The sequence below is a fragment of the Oratosquilla oratoria genome, chromosome 8 (assembly GCF_046742065.1).
Source record: "Oratosquilla oratoria isolate Oo_2021 chromosome 8, ASM4674206v1, whole genome shotgun sequence".
NCBI lineage: Eukaryota > Metazoa > Arthropoda > Malacostraca > Stomatopoda > Squillidae > Oratosquilla > Oratosquilla oratoria.
This window is the reverse complement of record NC_134784.1, coordinates 36976971-36996970: the sequence shown is the minus strand read 5'-3', so window position 1 is coordinate 36996970 and position 20000 is coordinate 36976971. Positions and strand designations below refer to the sequence as shown.

General features: G+C 40.2%; 1 protein-coding gene across 1 annotated transcript in view; it reads right to left on the bottom strand.

Annotated features, from left to right (window-relative positions):
* The window catches only part of LOC143027476 (uncharacterized), a 343655-nt gene that overhangs the window by 7166 nt on the left and 316489 nt on the right, over positions 1–20000 (bottom strand). Inside the window, exon 6 of the mRNA XM_076188762.1 lies at positions 7834–7899. Coding sequence (XP_076044877.1) covers positions 7834–7899 — 66 coding nt within the window. The remainder of the gene's footprint in view (positions 1–7833; positions 7900–20000) is intronic.

Genomic DNA, 20000 nt, shown 5'->3' with positions numbered 1-20000 from the left:
TAGCAATAGCTTCAAAAGACTGCCACCAATTTATTCACTGGGAAGCAGATTTATAAAAAAGGGAAAATAAGAAAAATATCTGGAATTGTTGGTATTAGACATTTTGTTACCCGACAAGCAATACCAATAAGAATGTGAGAGAGATTTATGGATTCATGCAGAGTGAGGTAGTTTTCAATTATATGGATGGGGACATAATTGAAAGGAATATAACTCAATATTGAACCATATATTAAAATCTACGATAATCTAAAAATAGGTTGACAACCAAATTGTAGCTATGAATGATATTTAGAGTATGAAAATTAAAGAGGAAGATACAAGTCACCTTTAATCTTTTTCTTTTTCTGTGCACTACAAATAGGTAAACACAATTAGTTTGGTGCGCATAAAGAAACACACTCACAGTGTACACACACACACACACACACACACACACACACACACACACACACACACACACACACACACACACACACACACACACACACACACACACACACACACACACACACACACACACACACACACACACACGCAAAAATCGATCACACAAGCACACATACACACAAATATGCACACGCACACACACACACACACACACACACACACACACACACACACACACACACACACACACACACACACACACACACACACACACACACACACACACACACACACACACACACACACACGCACGCACGCATACACACACACATACACGCACATACATGCACACACACACACATACACACACACACGCACGCACGCACGCACGCACACATACATACATACACACACATACATACACACACACACACACACACATACACACACACATACATACACACACATACATACACACACACACATACACATACACACACACACAACACACACACACGCACGCACGCACACACACACACACACACACACACACACACGCACACACACACACACACACACACACACACACACACACACACACACACACACACACACACACACACACACACACACACACACACACACACACACACACACACACACACACACACACACACACACACACACACACACAGACACAACGTGGCGCAGTGGTAGAGTTCTCGGTGTCACTACGTCGGTCTGGGTTCGAATCCCACCCACGGCTGAGATAATTTCAGTATCGCTGCGCTGCGAGTCGTTACTCTAGTTCTCGTGGACAGAGTTCGGGGTGTGTGTGCGTGTAAGGTCACAGCATTACCCATAGGGCTGTCATATATGAGCTCCTCCGGGAGGGAAATAGCTGTCGATCACGAGTCCAACACATGATCCAAGACCATGGTGAATCACATAAGAACATAACACAAGTATAAAGGAAAATGCAGGAGACCATAAGGCCTACATTAGGCACCTCCATGTCCATTACAACCTATCACCCCCACCCATACAGTTTTCTAACATTTTCTTAAACAACCGATGATTTCAGCGTTCACTTCATGGTTACTAAATCTATTCCACTCGTTGACCAATCTATTGTTAAACAATTTTCTACTTATTTCCCTCTTAGATCTAAAATTGTCCATTTTAAATCCATTACTATAAGTCCTGTCCTACTGCCTTAATATGATGACCTTGTTTGCATCCCCCTTCTTAAAACCCTTGATCTACTTGAACACCTCTATCGGATCCTTTTGGTCATTATCCTCAGTACTGATCCCAGTGAAATGATATCCATTCTTTAGGACGGAAACCAAAACCGTACTGCATATTCTAGGATGGGTCTAACTAACGCCAAATAGAGTTTGATAACTACCTCTGCACTTTAGATCGTAACAGTCCTAGCAATTAAACCTAATGCTCTGTAAGATCCTTCATGGCGCTAATGCATTCCCTGGATTTAAGGTCAGAACTCACTAAAACTCCCAAGTCCCTCTTGCATTATGTTTTCTCTAAAATGTGCTATTTAAAGTATATATGCTTTCTGGGTTGTGTAAAACCTACGTTTAATACAGTGCATTTTAAGATATTGAGATCCATTTGCCATTTCACCGACGATGTGAACAATTTGTTAAGATCCTCCTGTACTATCCTGGCGTCTTCTCCTGACTTAATTAGGCGTCCTATCTTAGCATCGTCCACATTTTTTCTAACATCACTAATAATCCTATTGTCCAATTTATTTAAATATACGATGAACAACAAGGGACCCAAAACCGAGCCCTGGGGAACTCCACTAGTAACACTCCCCCATTTGAATTCCACGCCATTTATGGTGACTCGCTGTTTTCTGTCACTGATTCATGGTCTGATCCATTCAAACACTTTTCTTCCTATGTCATTGGCTTTGACTTTATTTAGTATCATTGGTATCTGACGCCTTGAAGACATTGGTGTAAAAAGATAGAATATTAGTTACACGTGATTTACCCTCGGTGAACCCATGTTGGGAGTCATGAAATCAAATTGTGTATCTCAATGTGATCTCTCATTCTATTAGCAATTATTGATACAAGCATTTTACCTATAACTGATGTAAAAATGATTGACATGTAGTTGTGCATAGACAATTTGTTACCCTTTTTGAAAGCAGGAACGTTTGCGTGCCCCCAAGAAATAGGTACAAAACCAATGTTTACCGACTTATTAAATATTTCCATTAACTGGTCACAGATTTCAAATTTACACTCTTTTAGCATTCTCGGAAAATTTTCGCTGGGACCAGGGGATTCAGTAGCTTTAAGTCTATCAATCAGTTTAAAACTTATGCCTTTCAAATGCTGATGACGGTAAATCTATTTTCCTCATCCCCAACTGAAGTTCGAGTTGCAATCAGGTACGATATCTAACCCCTCCTTTGTAAATACCGTGAAAAAATATTTGTTAAACGCCTCGGTTATTTTTTCCTCCAAATCTAACTTGGGATCATCGTTTTTAGCTGGGCTTATCCTTTCCTTATTATTATTATCATTATTATTATTATTATTATTATTATTATTATTATTATTATTATTATTATTATTATTATTATTATTATTATTATTATTATTATTATTATTATTATTATTATTACCATTATTATTATTATGATTCTTCTTCTTCTTCTTCTTCTTCTTCTTCTTCTTCTTCTTCTTCTTCTTCTTCTTCTTCTTCTTCTTCTTCTTCTTCTTTTTCTTCTTCTTCTTATTATTATTATTATTATTATTATTATTATTATTATTATTATTATTATTATTATTATTATTATTATTGTTTTTTCTTTTTTTTTCTTTTTTTATTTCTTTTTCTTTTTTCTGTAGAGATGAAACAAGCAGTTTAGGTTGGATGACTCGATCTTGCTCCGGACACCTGACTGCGCTAATGACATCAGTGCTGACTGCGCATCCCACCCGATCATAGTACTCTGGGCCGGCCCCGCATGTAACCAATTGTACTAAAAAAATTCTCAGCTTTTCAAAATTGGCTCTCCTGAAGTCAGGTATCCGTACTATTCAGTTCTGCCCTTTTAATATAAAATCTTATTTCTTGATGATTGTCAGAGTCTAGACTATCTCGTTAGATAACTTTTAGATAAGAGTAAGTTCAAAGTATTCTCTCTCCTCGTATGATCGGTAATGATTTGTTTAGGAAATTGTCTTGCACCACATCTACTAAAATTTCCCAATCAATGTGTCTATAGTTAAAATATCCTATTATAACAATAAAAAAATTCTTATTCTTGCCTATAATTTCCACCCCAAAAATATCGTGCTTTGACTGCTCTCCTCTTTCTTAACTGAATTGTTGATAACACAATTTGCTATTTTTTTTTAATGAAAAGTTCTACTCCTCCCCTACTTGTGCCTACCCCTTATGAAATTTTTTATATCCTTCTATCTCGATATCCGGAAGAAAGTATCTATCCGCCATATTCAAAGATTATATAATAGCTATAATATCAAATCTCTCTACACATACTTTACCTCGCATTAATTAAGATTTATCAATTACACTGATACTGTTTGTATATTATACCTTTAGTGTATCCTCCCTCCACCTGCTTAAGTAATTCTTTTTAGAGTTCCGATCTGAGCTGTTTCTATTCTTTAAAATATATCCCGATACATTTTCCCCGATTCCCATGTAATCTACCGGAAAAACACCTACAGGATGCTTACATTTCGCTCAAGAGACCCAGCAAGGAGCCAAAATCCCTTGCGTGACAAGTGCACCCCATCCCTTGAATATAGATAATTCTTGCCATAAAGGCAATCCCTGTTGTCGACAAATGCTCATCCTACAGTTCATTGTAATAATCCTGGAATGCCATAGGTATCCAATTTTAAACCTCAAAAGGACTCCACATATAAAAAGGAATCCCAACCTTATTCGTAATCTTGGCTAACATATCCTGGAATCGTGCAAATAATTCGTCACTCTCCAAATTACCTATGTCATCCCCTCCTTCACTCAAGCAAGAAAAAGGTTTATCACCTACTTCGACCATACACCCATAGATATGTATATACAAGCATATATGTGATATATCTATACATGTATATATATATATACACACACACACACACACACACACACACACACACACACACACACACACACACACACACACACACACACACACACACACACACACATATATAAATATATATATATATATATATATATTTATATATATATATATATATATATATATATATATATATGTGTGTGTGTGTGTGTGTGTGTGTGTGTGTGTGTGTGTGTGTGTGTGTGTGTGTGTGTATGTGTGTGTGTGTGTGTGTGTGTGTATGCCCCTTTTTAACCCATCCATCACTCTCATCCTTGGTCGCCCCCTCATGTTCACTCCTTCTACCTCTGCCTTCCACATATCTTTTACTTATTTTCCTTCACTCATTCTTTCTATGTCTCCAAACCATCCTAATACTCTTTCATGAACCCTATCTCCAAACTCCCTTTTCACCCCCGCACTCCTCCTCATTTCCTCGTTTCTCGCTTTAACCAGCCTAGTAACCCCTACCATACTTCTCAGGCACCTCATCTCAAACACATTCAAACTCCTCCTTTCTTTCTCTCTTATGTTCCATGGTTCTCCTGTACAGTGCAATCGGCACAATCACTCCTTCATACAATTTCCTCTTAGCATCCATTCCCAAATGTCTATTTCTTATTACACTTTTAATCCACCAAGGCATTTACTTGCTTCCCTCAATCTATATTCTACCTCCATTCCTTTCCCTGCCACATTCGCACCCAAGTATCTAAAGCTATCCACTTCCTCCAATCTCTCTCCTTCAATATTCAATTCCAATTTGCTGCCACATTCTCCCCTGGTACATCTCATCACCTTACTTTTACCCACATTTATCAACTTCTTTCTTTCGCACACTTTCCCAAACTCCATCACTAACTTCCTTAATCCCTCCTTTGATCCTGTCACAAGCGCAGTGTCGTCAGCAAACAACAACTGACTTATCTTCCATATCCTCCATTTTCTTTAACCATCTCCAGTCCCCGGCCCGTTACCCTTGCATTTACCTCTCGCACCACCCCATCCATGAATAGAGTGAATAGCCAAAGCGACGTAACACATCCCTGGCGAAGCCCCACCTTTACTTCAAACCACTCAATCTCTCCATTTCTAATTCTAACACAGGCTCTACTACTCTCGTAAAACACTTGAATGCTCTTAATATCTCTGCTCCTATCCCATATATCTGCAATGCCTCCCACAGTGTATTACTGTCTACCCTGTCATAAGCCTTTTCCAGATACATAGAGGCCAAAAAACATTCTTACCTTTTCCTAAAGCTTACCCACATATTTGCCTTACCACAAAAATCTGATCCACGCAACCCCTGCCTGTCCTAAACCTACACTGATCCTCACCAATTACTCCTTCTATTCCTCTCCTAATCCTCTCAATCAAAAACCTCCCATAAGCCTTCCCAACTACACTCAACAAACTGATCCCTCTGAAACTACTACACTCACATTTGTCCCCTTTTCCCTTGTAAAGTGGAACTATACAGGCACTCCTCAAGTCCTCCGGCACTCTACCCTCTTTTAGACAAGCATTAAAAAAAAACTCACCAGCCAGTTCACCATCATTGTACCTCCCTTTTTAAGACACTCCACATAACACTCATCCAATCCAAGTGTCTTACCTGCTCTCATCATTTTAATAACTGCTTTCATCTCCTCCAATTTGCTTATTCATTACTGTCATTTCCTTCCCACTGCAACTACTTTTCCTTCCCTATCCTTCTTCACATTCAGCAACTCTCTAAAATTAGTTGCCCATCATCCTCTTACTGCCGTCTCTTCCATTATCATCTCTCCATCTGCACTTTTTAACTTTTCTTTGTGTAAATTTATGTTTGTGTGTGTGTGTGTGCGTGCGTGCGTGTGTGTGTGTGTGTGTGTGTGTGTGTGTGTGTGTGTGTGTGTGTGTGTGTGTACGCACGCGCGTCCGTGTAAATTTGTGTGTGTGTATGTGTGTGTGTGTGATTGTGTGTTTTTTGTATTGTGTGTGAGTGTGTGTGTCTATGCCTGTGCTTGTGCGCTCGTGTGTGCGTATGATGTGTGTTTGCGTGTTTGTTTGTGTGTGTGTGTGCGTGCGTGCTTGTGTGTGTGTGTGTGTGTATAAGATCTTCCTTGTTTGTTTACGTTGTTGATGATGATAATGATGATGATAATGATAATGATGATGATGATGATGATGATGATGATGATGATGATGATGATGATGATGATGATGATGATGATGATGATGATGATGATGATGATGATGATGATCAACATCATGAACATCATCATGAACATCATGATTATGATCATGATCATTATGATTATCATCATGATGGTGACGACGACATCTAAAGATAACCGGAGGACAAAGCTGCGCAGTGAATGGATTTTGAGAGGGAGAGGCATAAGAAACCTCTCTGCTGAACAGAGACACAAAATTCTGAAAAAAAACACGGTTTGTCGTTTTTCGCCTATTGTATGACTTCCATCATACTTTTTTTCATCGTGGGTTAACTTTTATAGTCTTAAACTTCACCAATTTACCCAAAAGGTGGTGGGACAGGGGTGGTCGGTGTCATGAGGAGAAACTAACCTGTGAGTCCTCTTTGCAAGCTCCGAGATCGTTTTGTGTATCAGCCTGAGGTCACAAGACACCCAGTTACCATGTGCTGCCGCGTGGAGGCTCAGCAGGAGCCTTAATGCCGGGGAGTTTACTGTACATACTGACAGCAGAAGACTTCAAAGCTACTCACACACACACACACACACACACACACACACACACACACACACACACACACACACACACACACACACACACACACACACACACACACACACACACACACACACACACATACACACACACACACACACACTCGCGTGTACGCATTTTGTGTGTGTGATAATGTGTTTGTGTGTTTGTGTGTGTGTGTGTATAATTGTGTGCACGTGTGTGTGTGCGTGTGTGCGTGTGTATGTGTGTGAGTGTGTGTGTGTGTGTGTGTGTGTGTGTATGTGTGTGTGTGTGTGTGTGTGTGTGTGTGTGTGTGTGTGTGTGTGTGTGTGTGTGTGTGTGTGTGTGTGTGTGTGTGTGTGTGTGTGTGTGTGTGTGAGTAGTTTTGAAGTCTTCTGCTGTCAGTATGTACAGTAAACTCCCCGACATTAAGGCTCCTGCTGAGCCTCCACGTGGCAGCACATGGTAACTGGGTGTCTTGTGACCTCAGGCTGATACACAAAACGATCTCGGAGTGTGTGTGTTTGCAAATAACTAAAAGAAAATAAGGATTTTCGAATTACCAGTCTGAATTTGCGACTTACTTTTTTTGCAGGAATTTGCATTAATAGGCTTCGTTTGTCCCCATCCGACAAGAACTGATGATGTACCTGTGAGAGAGAAAAAAAACAATGTTTAGTATTAGTTCGGACCAAGAGTAGATTGGATCCTGACCCGCGCGGTAATTACAAGATATGAACTGGAAATTCAATATCTGACTAGGTGGAAGTCCCTTCATCCAAAATGTAGAAAGTAGGGAATACTAATAATATGTTTATATACATGTAAATATGTATATGAATGCATAACCTAATCTATGATGGACTTCTTTATAAAGGGTGTCGCTAACTCGCCCAAATCTGGTAGGCCCATCATAATAGCAAATATAAGTTTTTTGGAAGGTATTCAAGTTCGTTAGTTCTTTACTCTCCTCCTAACACTCTTTTTGCCCAGTTTTTTTTTTAGTGACAAATGATGGTAGTTATTTGACTCATATATTAATAAAATCCATCAAACCCAAGTACGGTCGGAATAGTTATTATTCTCAGTGTATCTAATTGCAATGATTATCTTAGCCAACTTAAACCCAATTTATATTCACTTAACCTAACCTAGTCAAACATAATCTAACTTAACCATATCTAACTTAACATAACTTTACCTAACCTAGCCTAAACTAGTCTAATCTAACCTAACCTAACCTAATCTATTCTAAACTACGCTAAGCAAAGGTAACCTAATCTAAAGCTACGGTCACACTTGCTATTATTAACGCTAGACTGTTTTTCTTTCTGGTTTGACAGCGATATGTGCAGCTGTCTGGTCACAACAGCCAAGTCCGCTAGCGAAATCAGCTGATCATTACAACACAAACCGCTATGGAGGTAGAATTTCTTGGATTCGGTTTGTCCCTTGAAGACAGGCGACTGTACATGGGATAGTAGGGATGTTTGAATGTTCCAAAAGACTTTATGTTCACAAACGTTTTCTGTGAGACTTACAATAGCCCCATGTGACCAATGAAGTTGACGTGACATTTTTCGGCCTAGCGAACACAGATTTGTTTTGCTTGCATATCAGAGGTCATACCAGAACTGAATGGTATGTTTCCATCACATTGAAAATTATATTTTGGAGTTTTCTTGTATTGTCGTGTACACACACACACACACACACACACACACACACACACACACACACACACACACACACACACACACACACACACACACACACACACACACACACACACACACACACACACACACACACACACACACACACACACACATATATATATATATGTATATATTTCATTAAAAGTCCTCTCGTAGGTTAGCTCAAAGCAGCGAGAATCAAGCTTCATTTACAAAGGGCAAGTTGAGAGGCAAGTCTAGCGTACAAGTTACTTGCCGTGTGTAAACATCTGCTTGACAAAAAAAATTGGGCTAAATGCCCAATATTCTTTGTCAAGCAGATGTTTCCGCACGGCAAGTAACTTGCACGCTTGACTTGCCTCTTAACTTGCCCCGTGTAAATGAGTCTTCAGTAGTTTTAGTGCAGCGCAAAATGCCTGGTCAATGAAGCCAGCGGATACAAAAGCCAGTCAGGCGTTAACAATAGTAAGTGTGATTGTAGCCTAATCGAACCTAAATTAATTTTGGTCATACTTAACTGTAAGGAAAGATAATTGACATCCTTTTTTTTTCGCTTTCATGACAACAAAATTGACGCTCTTGTAACGAGTCACTTTTGTATTTCTATAAATCAAATAACGATAATATTATTTGTTTCTGTCGGTTTATCGTTGATTAGTTTACGATGAATATATATAAGCTAACTGACCACTGTTCGGGAACAAATGGTTTGTTACAAAGAGTGTTTTTCTCAGAAACAGCAAACCTATATAGATGCCAAATACGTAATAAAAAAATCTTTCCCAAAATTATAAAAAGGTGCTCGGTCTCGGAACTAAATCTGTAAAATCATCATCGTAATGAATGAGTAAATTGAGACGACTGCTTTGAACCGTGAATTCAATCACATTTTTCAGCCAGGTCAAAATACGTAAATACCATTGTCGTAACAAAACAATTAGATACTGTTTATACAGGAGTCGAATGGGTTGGTGTGGGTGCGTGGCATTGATTTGGCTTCCTCCCCTATAAGGGAGAGCAATTGGTATATAAGTAGAGACAGAAATTATATGGCATTGAATGCATGTATATGTGATAGATTTAAAATGTACACATTCCCACGCACCCACACAAATCATAGATACACGCTAAAAAAAACCCCACGAACACACACACACACACACACACACACACACACACACACACACACACACACACACACACACACACACACACACACACACACACACACACACACACACACACACGGTGGCGCGGTTTTTAGAGTGCCTGACTACCACTACGACGGTCCGGGTTCGAATCCTGCCCAGGGCTGAAATAACTTCAGTATCGCTGCGCTTCGAGTCGTTACTCCAACTCTCGTGGGCGGGAAGTTGGGTGTGTGTGTGTGTATAAGGTCACAGCGTTACCCATAGACCGGTCATACGAGCTCTGAGCTCGCTTCCGGGAGGTAAATAGCTTTTCAATGAGAATTTATGGGATTTTGTCTTTTTCGATCGATGGTTCGGGACCTCTTTTCAATGTTTTGTTCCCTTTCCACTGTAGTTCAAATGAGATTAGGTTAGCACTTTGACTGGGTACCATAGCTTAATGAAACAAAATGAATGCGAGACAGAGGCCACACCTTAATCCTACTCCTCTCCTTCCTAGCAAGTGTATTCCACGTAGATGTGGTTGAATGAATTTGTGTCTGGACGCCAACGGCACTATTCATACATCAGCATAGGGGGCGTTACAGCTTATAATCATATATTGCAGTAATCCACACTGCACAAACCCCCCCTCTACCAAAACCCTTCTATGACTTATTAGTACCTAACACCTAACATCTATCCTAATGTTGCAAAAAATTTATTACCCTGTTATCATATATTTGCGTTCATGATCTGGTGTTTCACAAATCTGTTTACTTTTTGTTTCGTTTTGCCATGTGATAAATGAATGTTACTTATATTTGTTTCGTGCGTGTCATATCGGAGTCTTACTGTGAATAACACTGGCCTGCGAAGTTTCAAAGGTAAAGCATCTGATAACTGATTCTAGGGTAATTTGCTATGCAGAATCTAAAAATCACACTCATTTTGTTCAATCAGCCATTTAGTGCTATTTATTCCCTTTAATTTTGGAAAAAAAATCTTGACAAAAGAAATAATTTTTTCTTGCATAGTTCAGAAGATAAAGAGGATATATTACAGAAATTCTAATCATGGATGAAGGGCCTTTTCAGTGACTTTCTCCTGTGTTGGGCAGCCACCACGTCTCGTTTCAAACACCAACAGTAGTCCGCAAGAAAGTTCACATCCCACCGGCCTTGGTAGCGTTCTTCCATGACACGAATATCCTGGTGGAAACGTTCTCCCTGTTCCTCACTGAAGTCACCACAGTTCTGAGGGAAATAGTCTAAGTGGGACCGTAGAAAGTGCATTTTGACTGACATGCGAGCCCCTAATTTTTGATAGCTGTTCAAGAGCTCATCGACTTCTTTCTCGTATTCTGCACTTCGGTTATTTCCTAGAAAGTTTCTTATCACTGACTTAAGCGACCACCAAACGGACAGATCAGCTGCATTCAGTGCATCGTCAAACATTGAGTCCTTCATAAGTTCCCTTATCTGAGGCCCATCAAAGATGCCAGCCTTAAGCTTTTCCAGACTGATCCGAGGAAACTTCTGCTGAAGAAAAGTAAATCCCATGCCGTCCTTGTCCATTGCCTTCACAAAGTTCTTCATCAGTCCCAGTTTGATATGTAAAGGTGGGAGTAAGACCTTGTTTGGTTCAACAAGAGAACGAGCCTGAACATTGTGTGAACCAGGTTCCAAACGTTGTCGTGGTGGCCATTCTTGTCTGACAAAATGTTGATCATCAGCCCGACTATCCCACAAACACAAAAAGCATGGATACTTTGTGTACCCACCCTGTAGTCCCAAAACCAATCCAACTACCTTAAGATCTCCACAGATCAACCAACCATGGTCATTGTAGTTCAGAGCAGACAGTAGCTGATCCATGTTGTCATGAGTTTCTTTCATTTGCACCGAATGACCGATTGGAATTGAAGAGTATTTATTTCCGTTGTGAAGGAGGACTGCCTTGAGACTTCTGCTGGAAGAGTCGATGAACAGTCTCCATTCAGTAGCAACATAGTCCAGCCCCATTGATTGAATCAAACCAGCAATGTTGTTGCAGTAAACTAATGACGAGTCCTTCTGGGTTGTGAAGAACTGTCTAAATTCTCTTTCACGCTCTCGGTACCAAAAGAATGTTGTCTCAGGTGCTAGCAAATTTTTCTCACGAAGACGAGAACCCAGAAGCTGTGCTGATTCCTTTGATAGGTTTAGATCCCGTGTCAGGTCATTGAGATCTGCTTGTGTTAGAGGCACTGGCCGGTCATTCTCTTCTGGCATGTATTCTCCACCCTCTGCCCTGTCTAGTGCGTTATCAGATTCCGATTCAGAGCTAGATTCCATTGCAACATCTGGCTCGGGAACGGGCAGGCCTGGACCATGAGGGACTGGTCGTATGGCAGACTGAACATTAGGATACTGAATACAATGCTTGTTCTTGCGGTTGACTCCTTTAAGATTAGTCATGCAGAAATAGCAGTCTGACACATGATCTTTACCCTCTCTCCAAACCATTGGAACAGCGAATGGCATACTCTTCCTTTATTTATTTCTCCAATCACGCAAGTTCTCGACACATGTTTTGCAGCTAACATGGGGTGCAAATGGCTTGTCCTGGTCCCCAAGCTTAACTCCAAAGTAAGCATGATATGCCTTCTTCACAAAATCAGTTATATTTGCTAGTCGACGAGGAAGAATCACATTACCACATATGTAGCAGAACCTATCAGGATGATTTGTGCATTTGCGTTCCATTTTCTGTCAATCTAAGATACGTGTCCAAAATAGAAACACAAGAAGCACAGATTCTTGTAAAAAGCACAGATTCTTATAAAATCAGTCACATTGATTGGAGATCACACTTTTCTAAATCATTTTCAGTTTCAGTGTTGTCAATGCAGTTTGTCAATGTAGTCAATGCAGTTTCAGTTTCAGTTTCGGTTTCAGTTTCCTGAAAGTAAACAAAAACATCATTAGGTTTCAGTATCAGTTTCGGGGTGCTACAGTATAACTTTTATGAAAAAAAAAATAAGAATAGGCTATACCTGCAGCCTCGTTTTCCTTATACTTAGTACTATACAAGGCCCAAAAGTCGCACTTCTCATATCTCAAAAACTAGACCTGATCCAAGGAAACAGATGGCATTTTTGGATTCAGCGCACCAAAAAAAAAAAAAAAAAAAAAACTATAAATCACTTGAAAAACCTTCGACCTTTGAAAAAAAAAATTTAAACGCAGGCCAGTGTAATTGTTGGTTATACTCTGTGGGAAATTGTAATTTTTGTAAGGTAATCTGCTGTTCTCTTGTATTATGATCATGCAAATATGTAAGTTTTGTGTTAAGTTCAATATAGTCGACTTTGAGTTTAAAACAATGTATGTTTGAGATGGAGGAATTTCGTCTGTAAATACTAGAGTTAGTGAAATTATAATATAATTGAAGCATTTCCTGATCGACCACCAGGCATTTTACTATATGGCATATTCATGCTTTAACATGTTCAGTGGCTGTGTAAGGTTTGTGATAGCTGGGCAGATTACATTTTTTGTTTTGCAGTTAGGTTTGAGCTATTGAGCTTGGAGGTTGTGTGCTGCTCTATGTTAATAAGCGGTGAGTGTTATAAATCTATGTATATACACTACACAATGGTAATCTTCACTTTAAGTGGTTAACTGAGGGGAAGGGATACGGCATCCCACAGAGAGCTCTACTATGTCTGTAAACATTCTATGACGTGATATAATGCCTCAGTGTTATCTTTTCTTTATCCATTGATATATCACGGATTTGTTCGGGCTCGTGTTGCTTCTCGCCAGCTTATGCCAAAGCTTGATTCAAAGTGTGGCTGTAAGTTCTAAATTCATCAATAATTATATATGGATAACTCAGACTTTAATATTAGAAATACTGTTATAGAACTTTTTATAAAAGTGTTAATAATTTCATAGTTCTTGCTTTTTGTCTCTGTTTTATGCGGCAAATACCATGTTCGATGATTGCACAAGGGAAACCATTGTTGGTTTAGACTTGCCTGATGCGTTCGAGCTCATGATGAGTGTCTTGCCAGATAATCCAGTGTGTGATGGCCCTTTGGCAAAGGTATCAACAACGCTTTTCTTGTAATTATTGCTGCATTAACCCTCTGGCATTCATAACAACTCCGTTATTGATGTCTTTTGTGAAAACAGGAGTTTTAAATCTCCATAAATGTCTGGACTTGATAATCAATATATTATGGGGCATCAAATAAAAATAAATCGTGAATTTATCTTCTATACATCTTTACCCTTCGACTGATCCCATGTAAAAGGTGGCAGATATGACACTCAAGGGGGATTCCATTGCTATTCCATCGCCTATCTTTATAGTTCTCCTTTGTGTGAATAAGAGACTTCTCTGTTACAAACGAAAAATAATTGTCGGAGGGTGTTTCAAGTTTGTCAATTGGAAATCCTTGTATGTGGTACACTTTGTATATAATAATGTCTATGTTATTTTGAATAAGAACATGCTTAATAAGACTGGTGACATCCATCGAGGTGATGTAGTTGATATTATCTTAGAACTTAAGAGATCAGTGAAATACGTAACAGATGACAGACAAAAGAATTTGGGACATATGGGATAAGAAGCCCGTTGAGTGATATTGCTAACTGGAAAATAGGAGAAGCGATCTGGGTGACCATAGGTCTGAGGAGGTTTACTCGTTTAAGTATTGGCAGTGCCATATTTATAACTGCGTTTGTAATTACTTATAGACTTAGGTATTTTGACAGAGCCTTTTATCTGGGGAGTTGTCACCGGCTGTCAGCTCCCTATGCGTGGAAGATGTAATGAATATATTTGAAGTTAATAGAGGAAGATATTGGGGCCAATCCAGAAGACGGTTGCCATCTCCTCAGGGCTGCACAACCTAATGGAGGTGAGGGGGTTAACAGGTCGTGTTTTGAAAATGGTCAATGTCGCTGTTAATCTTGCTGGACTATCACATGTATGTAATTGTTAGGCAGACAAATGTTAGGCTGATTGAGACAAACTCTGATGGAGACAGAGTTGGTTTTATTTAGCAATGAAAGTTGGGCGCCAGTGTGGGAGGAGGCTTGCGTTAAGGGCGAAAAAAAGGGTTAAGGGACGAGACGGCGAGGGAGGTGACGACTGTGTTTCAAATCGTGTCCCCAGGCAATCTGAATGCGAGGGAGGGGGGAGGGTAGGTGAAAAAGCAAGGAGCAGCGAGCCAGGCTCACGTATGATGCTCCGAGGTGATCTGAATCTTCGGCGTCCGTTCAGCTCTTATATACACGGCAGGTCATGACCATGCTCCTAATTGGCGGAGGTCAAGTCTGATGCGAGGGAAGTCGGAGGCAAAACGTTTGACGCCGGTGACTTACGAAAACAGAGGGTATGCGTTCCTCAATGAATCCTTTGTTCATATCACGTGGCTGGCCGAGGTGCAGGTTAGTCATCGTTGGGGGCCTCAACAGAGTCCGTCTTAGGTTGGTGATCTGCACGTGTTCCATCAAGGAGGCTTTGTTCCACCCGTGGGCCTTAAGGAAGCTCTGGGTTGAGTCGCGTGGCTGGGGACGCAATCATGTAACATGGGACCATTTGAGGGCCAGTAAAGTTGTGGAACAGCCGAGAAAAGGTGAGGACGGGAGTGAGGATCAGGAATGAGGACTACTAACAGTAACCATCATTGGTTAAATATACATAGATTTAAAACTATTCTATTATATGTCCATAATAAGCTAGGCGTTCTTATCCACCTATGATTTTTTTTTTTACTTGCGACTGGGCCTTATCAATGATGTTGAGGTAAAGTCGAAGGATGATTATTCATTGCTGGTGAGGTATAGATGGTGTGTAACCTCGCCGCTATTTGTGTGTGAGTGTGGGTGTTTGTTGTTTTTGTATATATATATATATACATACATATATATATATATATATATGTGTGTGTGTGTGTGTGTGTGTGTATGTGTGTGCATGAGTGCTTGCGTGCGTGTGTGTGTGTGTGTGTGTGTGTGTGTGTGTGTGTGTGTGTGTGTGTGTGTGTGTGTGTGTGTGTGTGTGTGTGTGTGTGTGTGTGTGTGTGTGTGTGTGTGTATGTAGGTGTGTCTGTGGGTGACGTTTTAGGTGTGGATATGGTTCTTAATTTATTTTCAGATATATATATATATATAAAATTCTATGTAGTGTAATGCAAAATTGTAGAACAGTATAAAGACTGTCTCTTTTACTCTATTCTGTTTTTATTAGATTTTTTAATTTGTTTTCCCAGCATATCCTGTCAAACCATATCCGATCGCTTTACTACACATATTTTTTGTTGTATGCCGATTCTTAAGCACTTGTTCATGTTCCAACATGCTAATCTTCATGTTAGACCCCCCTCCCTCTTCTCCCTATGCAGTTTAATATTCATCATTTATCCCCTGTTTCACGTGCATTCATTCCTATTTCTCTATATTCTCCCTAAGTCCCTCTCTTTTCTCTTCTTTATTTCTCCTTTCGTCACTCTTTTTTCATCCCCCTCGCCCTCTGTCCATCTATCCCGTTTTTCTTTGTCCATTCTGCAAGGCGGTCGTGAGGGCGAGGTCGGGTCAGCATGGGGCCATCTCTGGCAATGACAGACTTCGTTCCCAATGTTTCCTCTTCCCAACTACTTTATGGCCATCTTTGTTGTGCGGTATGTTCTAGATAGTTATTGTTAATGATCACTTTCTGAGGATTGCATGTTTGCAGTCTGTCACCATGAACAACGAATGTCCTTTTTATTGTGTTTCAACGTGGAAAAGTGCTGCTATTCCCATTAGGTACGTGGACTTTGAAGTGGGAAAAAATGAACATTTAAAGACCTATTATATAGTGAAAACCGCGCGCGTGTTTGTTTGTTTGTTTGTTTGTTTGTGTGTGTGTGTATGTGTGTGTGTGTGTGTGTGTGTGTGTGTTTGTTTGTGTGCGTGCGTGCGTGCGTGCGTGTGTGTGTGTGTGTGTGTGTGTGTGTGTGTGTGTGTGTGTGTATTCACCTTGGTCTTTGGTCTTTGGATAACGTGCTGGACTTGTGCAGGTGTATGAATAGTGTACACTTGCTAGGAAGGAGAGGAGTAGGGTTAAGGTGTGGCCTCTGTCTCGCATTCATTTTGTTTCATTAAGCTATGGTACCCAGTCAAAGTGCTAACCGAATCTCATTTGAACTACAGTGGAAAGGGAACAAAACAATGAAAAGAGATCCCGAACCAGTGACAAAGACAAAATCCCATAAATTCTCATTAAAAAGAGAGTAGATACTGACACTCAAAATGAGAAAGATTTTTAGTGCAAAGACATACATTTACCATAGTTTACTGAATACACCCATGATATGATAATGACGTACACTCCCCTCCCTTTACTACAACTCGTCCAAGCCACAATGTCTCCCACTAGAGACCTAACACATTATCATATCATACCTTCTTATGCAATTGTATATTCTTCAATGCTATACCCCACTGTCTCGTCCTTGACCCTAGGTACAGGGACGTACCTCAAAGAGGTCGGGAAGACAATGTAACCATAACTACCATGCGATATGTTACACGCATTAAACGTGATCCGCAATGCCACACAGGATGTCATACATTGGCGCCGGTCAACTCACACTTAGACCAAACATTACTACCAATCACTTGCTGGGCTACACATTCCAAAATCACAAGCAACTTGAGTAAGCGTGACGTCACTATCGCGCGACCCTACAAATTAAATGCTACAAATCTCTCACCAGATGGATCATTAATCATTACTATATAATTACCAAAGTACACAATCATAATTACAAACCTTACATCACGTCAAGACACATTCACTAATACTAACCAAATACATAGTGAATAGGCAACCTCACGCAGAAATGATGATATAGCCATTTCTGCGTATATAGGTTAAGCGACTGCGTCGCCAAAGAGGGACTCTCCCAGGGGACTCTCCCAGGGCACTCTCCATTGGGCATTACATCCCCGATCTGTAAATACCGCAACTGCTTTGGTTCAATATATACAAAGTCCAAAAGGTCTTTATCTTCCCCTGCTTGAGGAGAGTGAGGAGACAATGAGAAGAAGATTATAGGAAAAAGAAGACTGATAGGGAAAAAAGAGATGAGAGTGAGGTGATAAGAAGAGTGAAAGAGAGGGTCAAAGGGAAGGAGAATGGGAAGTGAGGAGGGGGAATGGAAGGAAGAAGTAAGGTGGGGTAGGGGGGGAAAGAAAAGGGGGGCATGGAAGGAATAAGATTGAGTAGGAGAAAGCAAAAGTGAGGAGAAGGAAGCATTAGGGAGAGTGAGGAGAGGGGGGAAAAGCGAAGGTAGAGGGAGTAAGGGTAGGAGAAGAATAAACGGAACAAATAAGAAGATAGGTGGTGAGTAAAAGACGGAGATAGTATAAGTTGGAGGGTGAGATAGGGAAAGTAGAAAGCGGAAGGTTGTACAGAGTGATCTTTGCCCCCCCCCTTAAAAAACATAGTAATGATGAATTTGATACATATTTCATACTAAAAGCATTCGAAACAATAGTACTGTACAAATGTCCTTCACTAGGTGATAGTCGAAATAAAGTTAGAAAGAGAGGAAAAGAAGAAGAATAACAAGAAGAAGAAGAAAAAGAAGAAACGATGGCTACTTAGGGCAACCGGTAACTGACGACTTTATTTTTTTCTTTATCTTCTGAAAAAAAAAATCCCATTATCTAGATCTACCATTCGTCTACATGCGACTCCTGGTTCACAGCAACGGCTGTTGATGATGGGAAGAAATCACACGTTAACATGATAATGGAAATTCATCGCATACTCTCAACGTTATTGGGACATTTGTTTGTGGCAATGTTCATGACCATAGATTTTACGAGAACGTTCTTTCATAAGAGTTTATTTCATGATAACCAGAAGCATATGCTTAGCAAAAGTTCGGTGAGGTCATAGCCTTTTGACTGAGCGAGGTCTCTTCGGTGAAAGAGCTATCTGCAACGGCCACAAACACGTAGTACAACCCCGTCCTTTAATGAGTCCACTCAGTGACATCGTTCCAAATTGTTTTTCCATCAAGACTGAGGCAATTACGAGACGATAATTTGACTGAGTCTAGCCTTTTGACTTAATGATTATTTGATACTTTACCAGTCCCTGCTTTTTTGCTCAATCAATTGAAGCAACATCTTCCTCCTCCATTCACAGGAACTCCATCTCGGTTTCTTCACTGTCTCTATCACACCTTCACTTCACTGTCTCCAGTATAACACAACTTCGCCTTAGACAACGAACGAAACAACATGTCTTAACCCGTCACATACCGGGTGATACTTATTCTCCCTACCAATTGGTTATTCTATTCATTTCCGTGGCACCTCCACTGTAGCAAAGGATCGATAGCATATCTCGACTGAAACTATCTAGAAGTCTAAAATCTATTTGGATTCGAGTCCATCCCTCAGGTCAACAAGATGATTTTTTTTTAAATATATTGGAACATGATTATAGCGTGCACCATACTTTTCAAGAGCTAATCTAGTGGGCGGAGCTACGGGTCATGTTCACTGATTCACGGTCCGGACCAACTATTCCTTCATATAAGCCACACATTTTGAATGTTTTGCCAACTCTTTTCCTATGTAAAAAGTTTACACCCGTTAAAATACATGGTGTAGAATAAGCATTTAATACGTGAAGATGTGACAAGATTGAAAGTAATTGTATTTGCACCGACACGTTTTTAAAAATATTTTATTGTTACTGAAATCACACACACACACACACACACACACACACACACACACACACACACACACACACACACACACACACACACACACACACACACACACACACACACACACACACACACACACACACACACACACACACACACACACACACACACACACACACACACACCTGAGC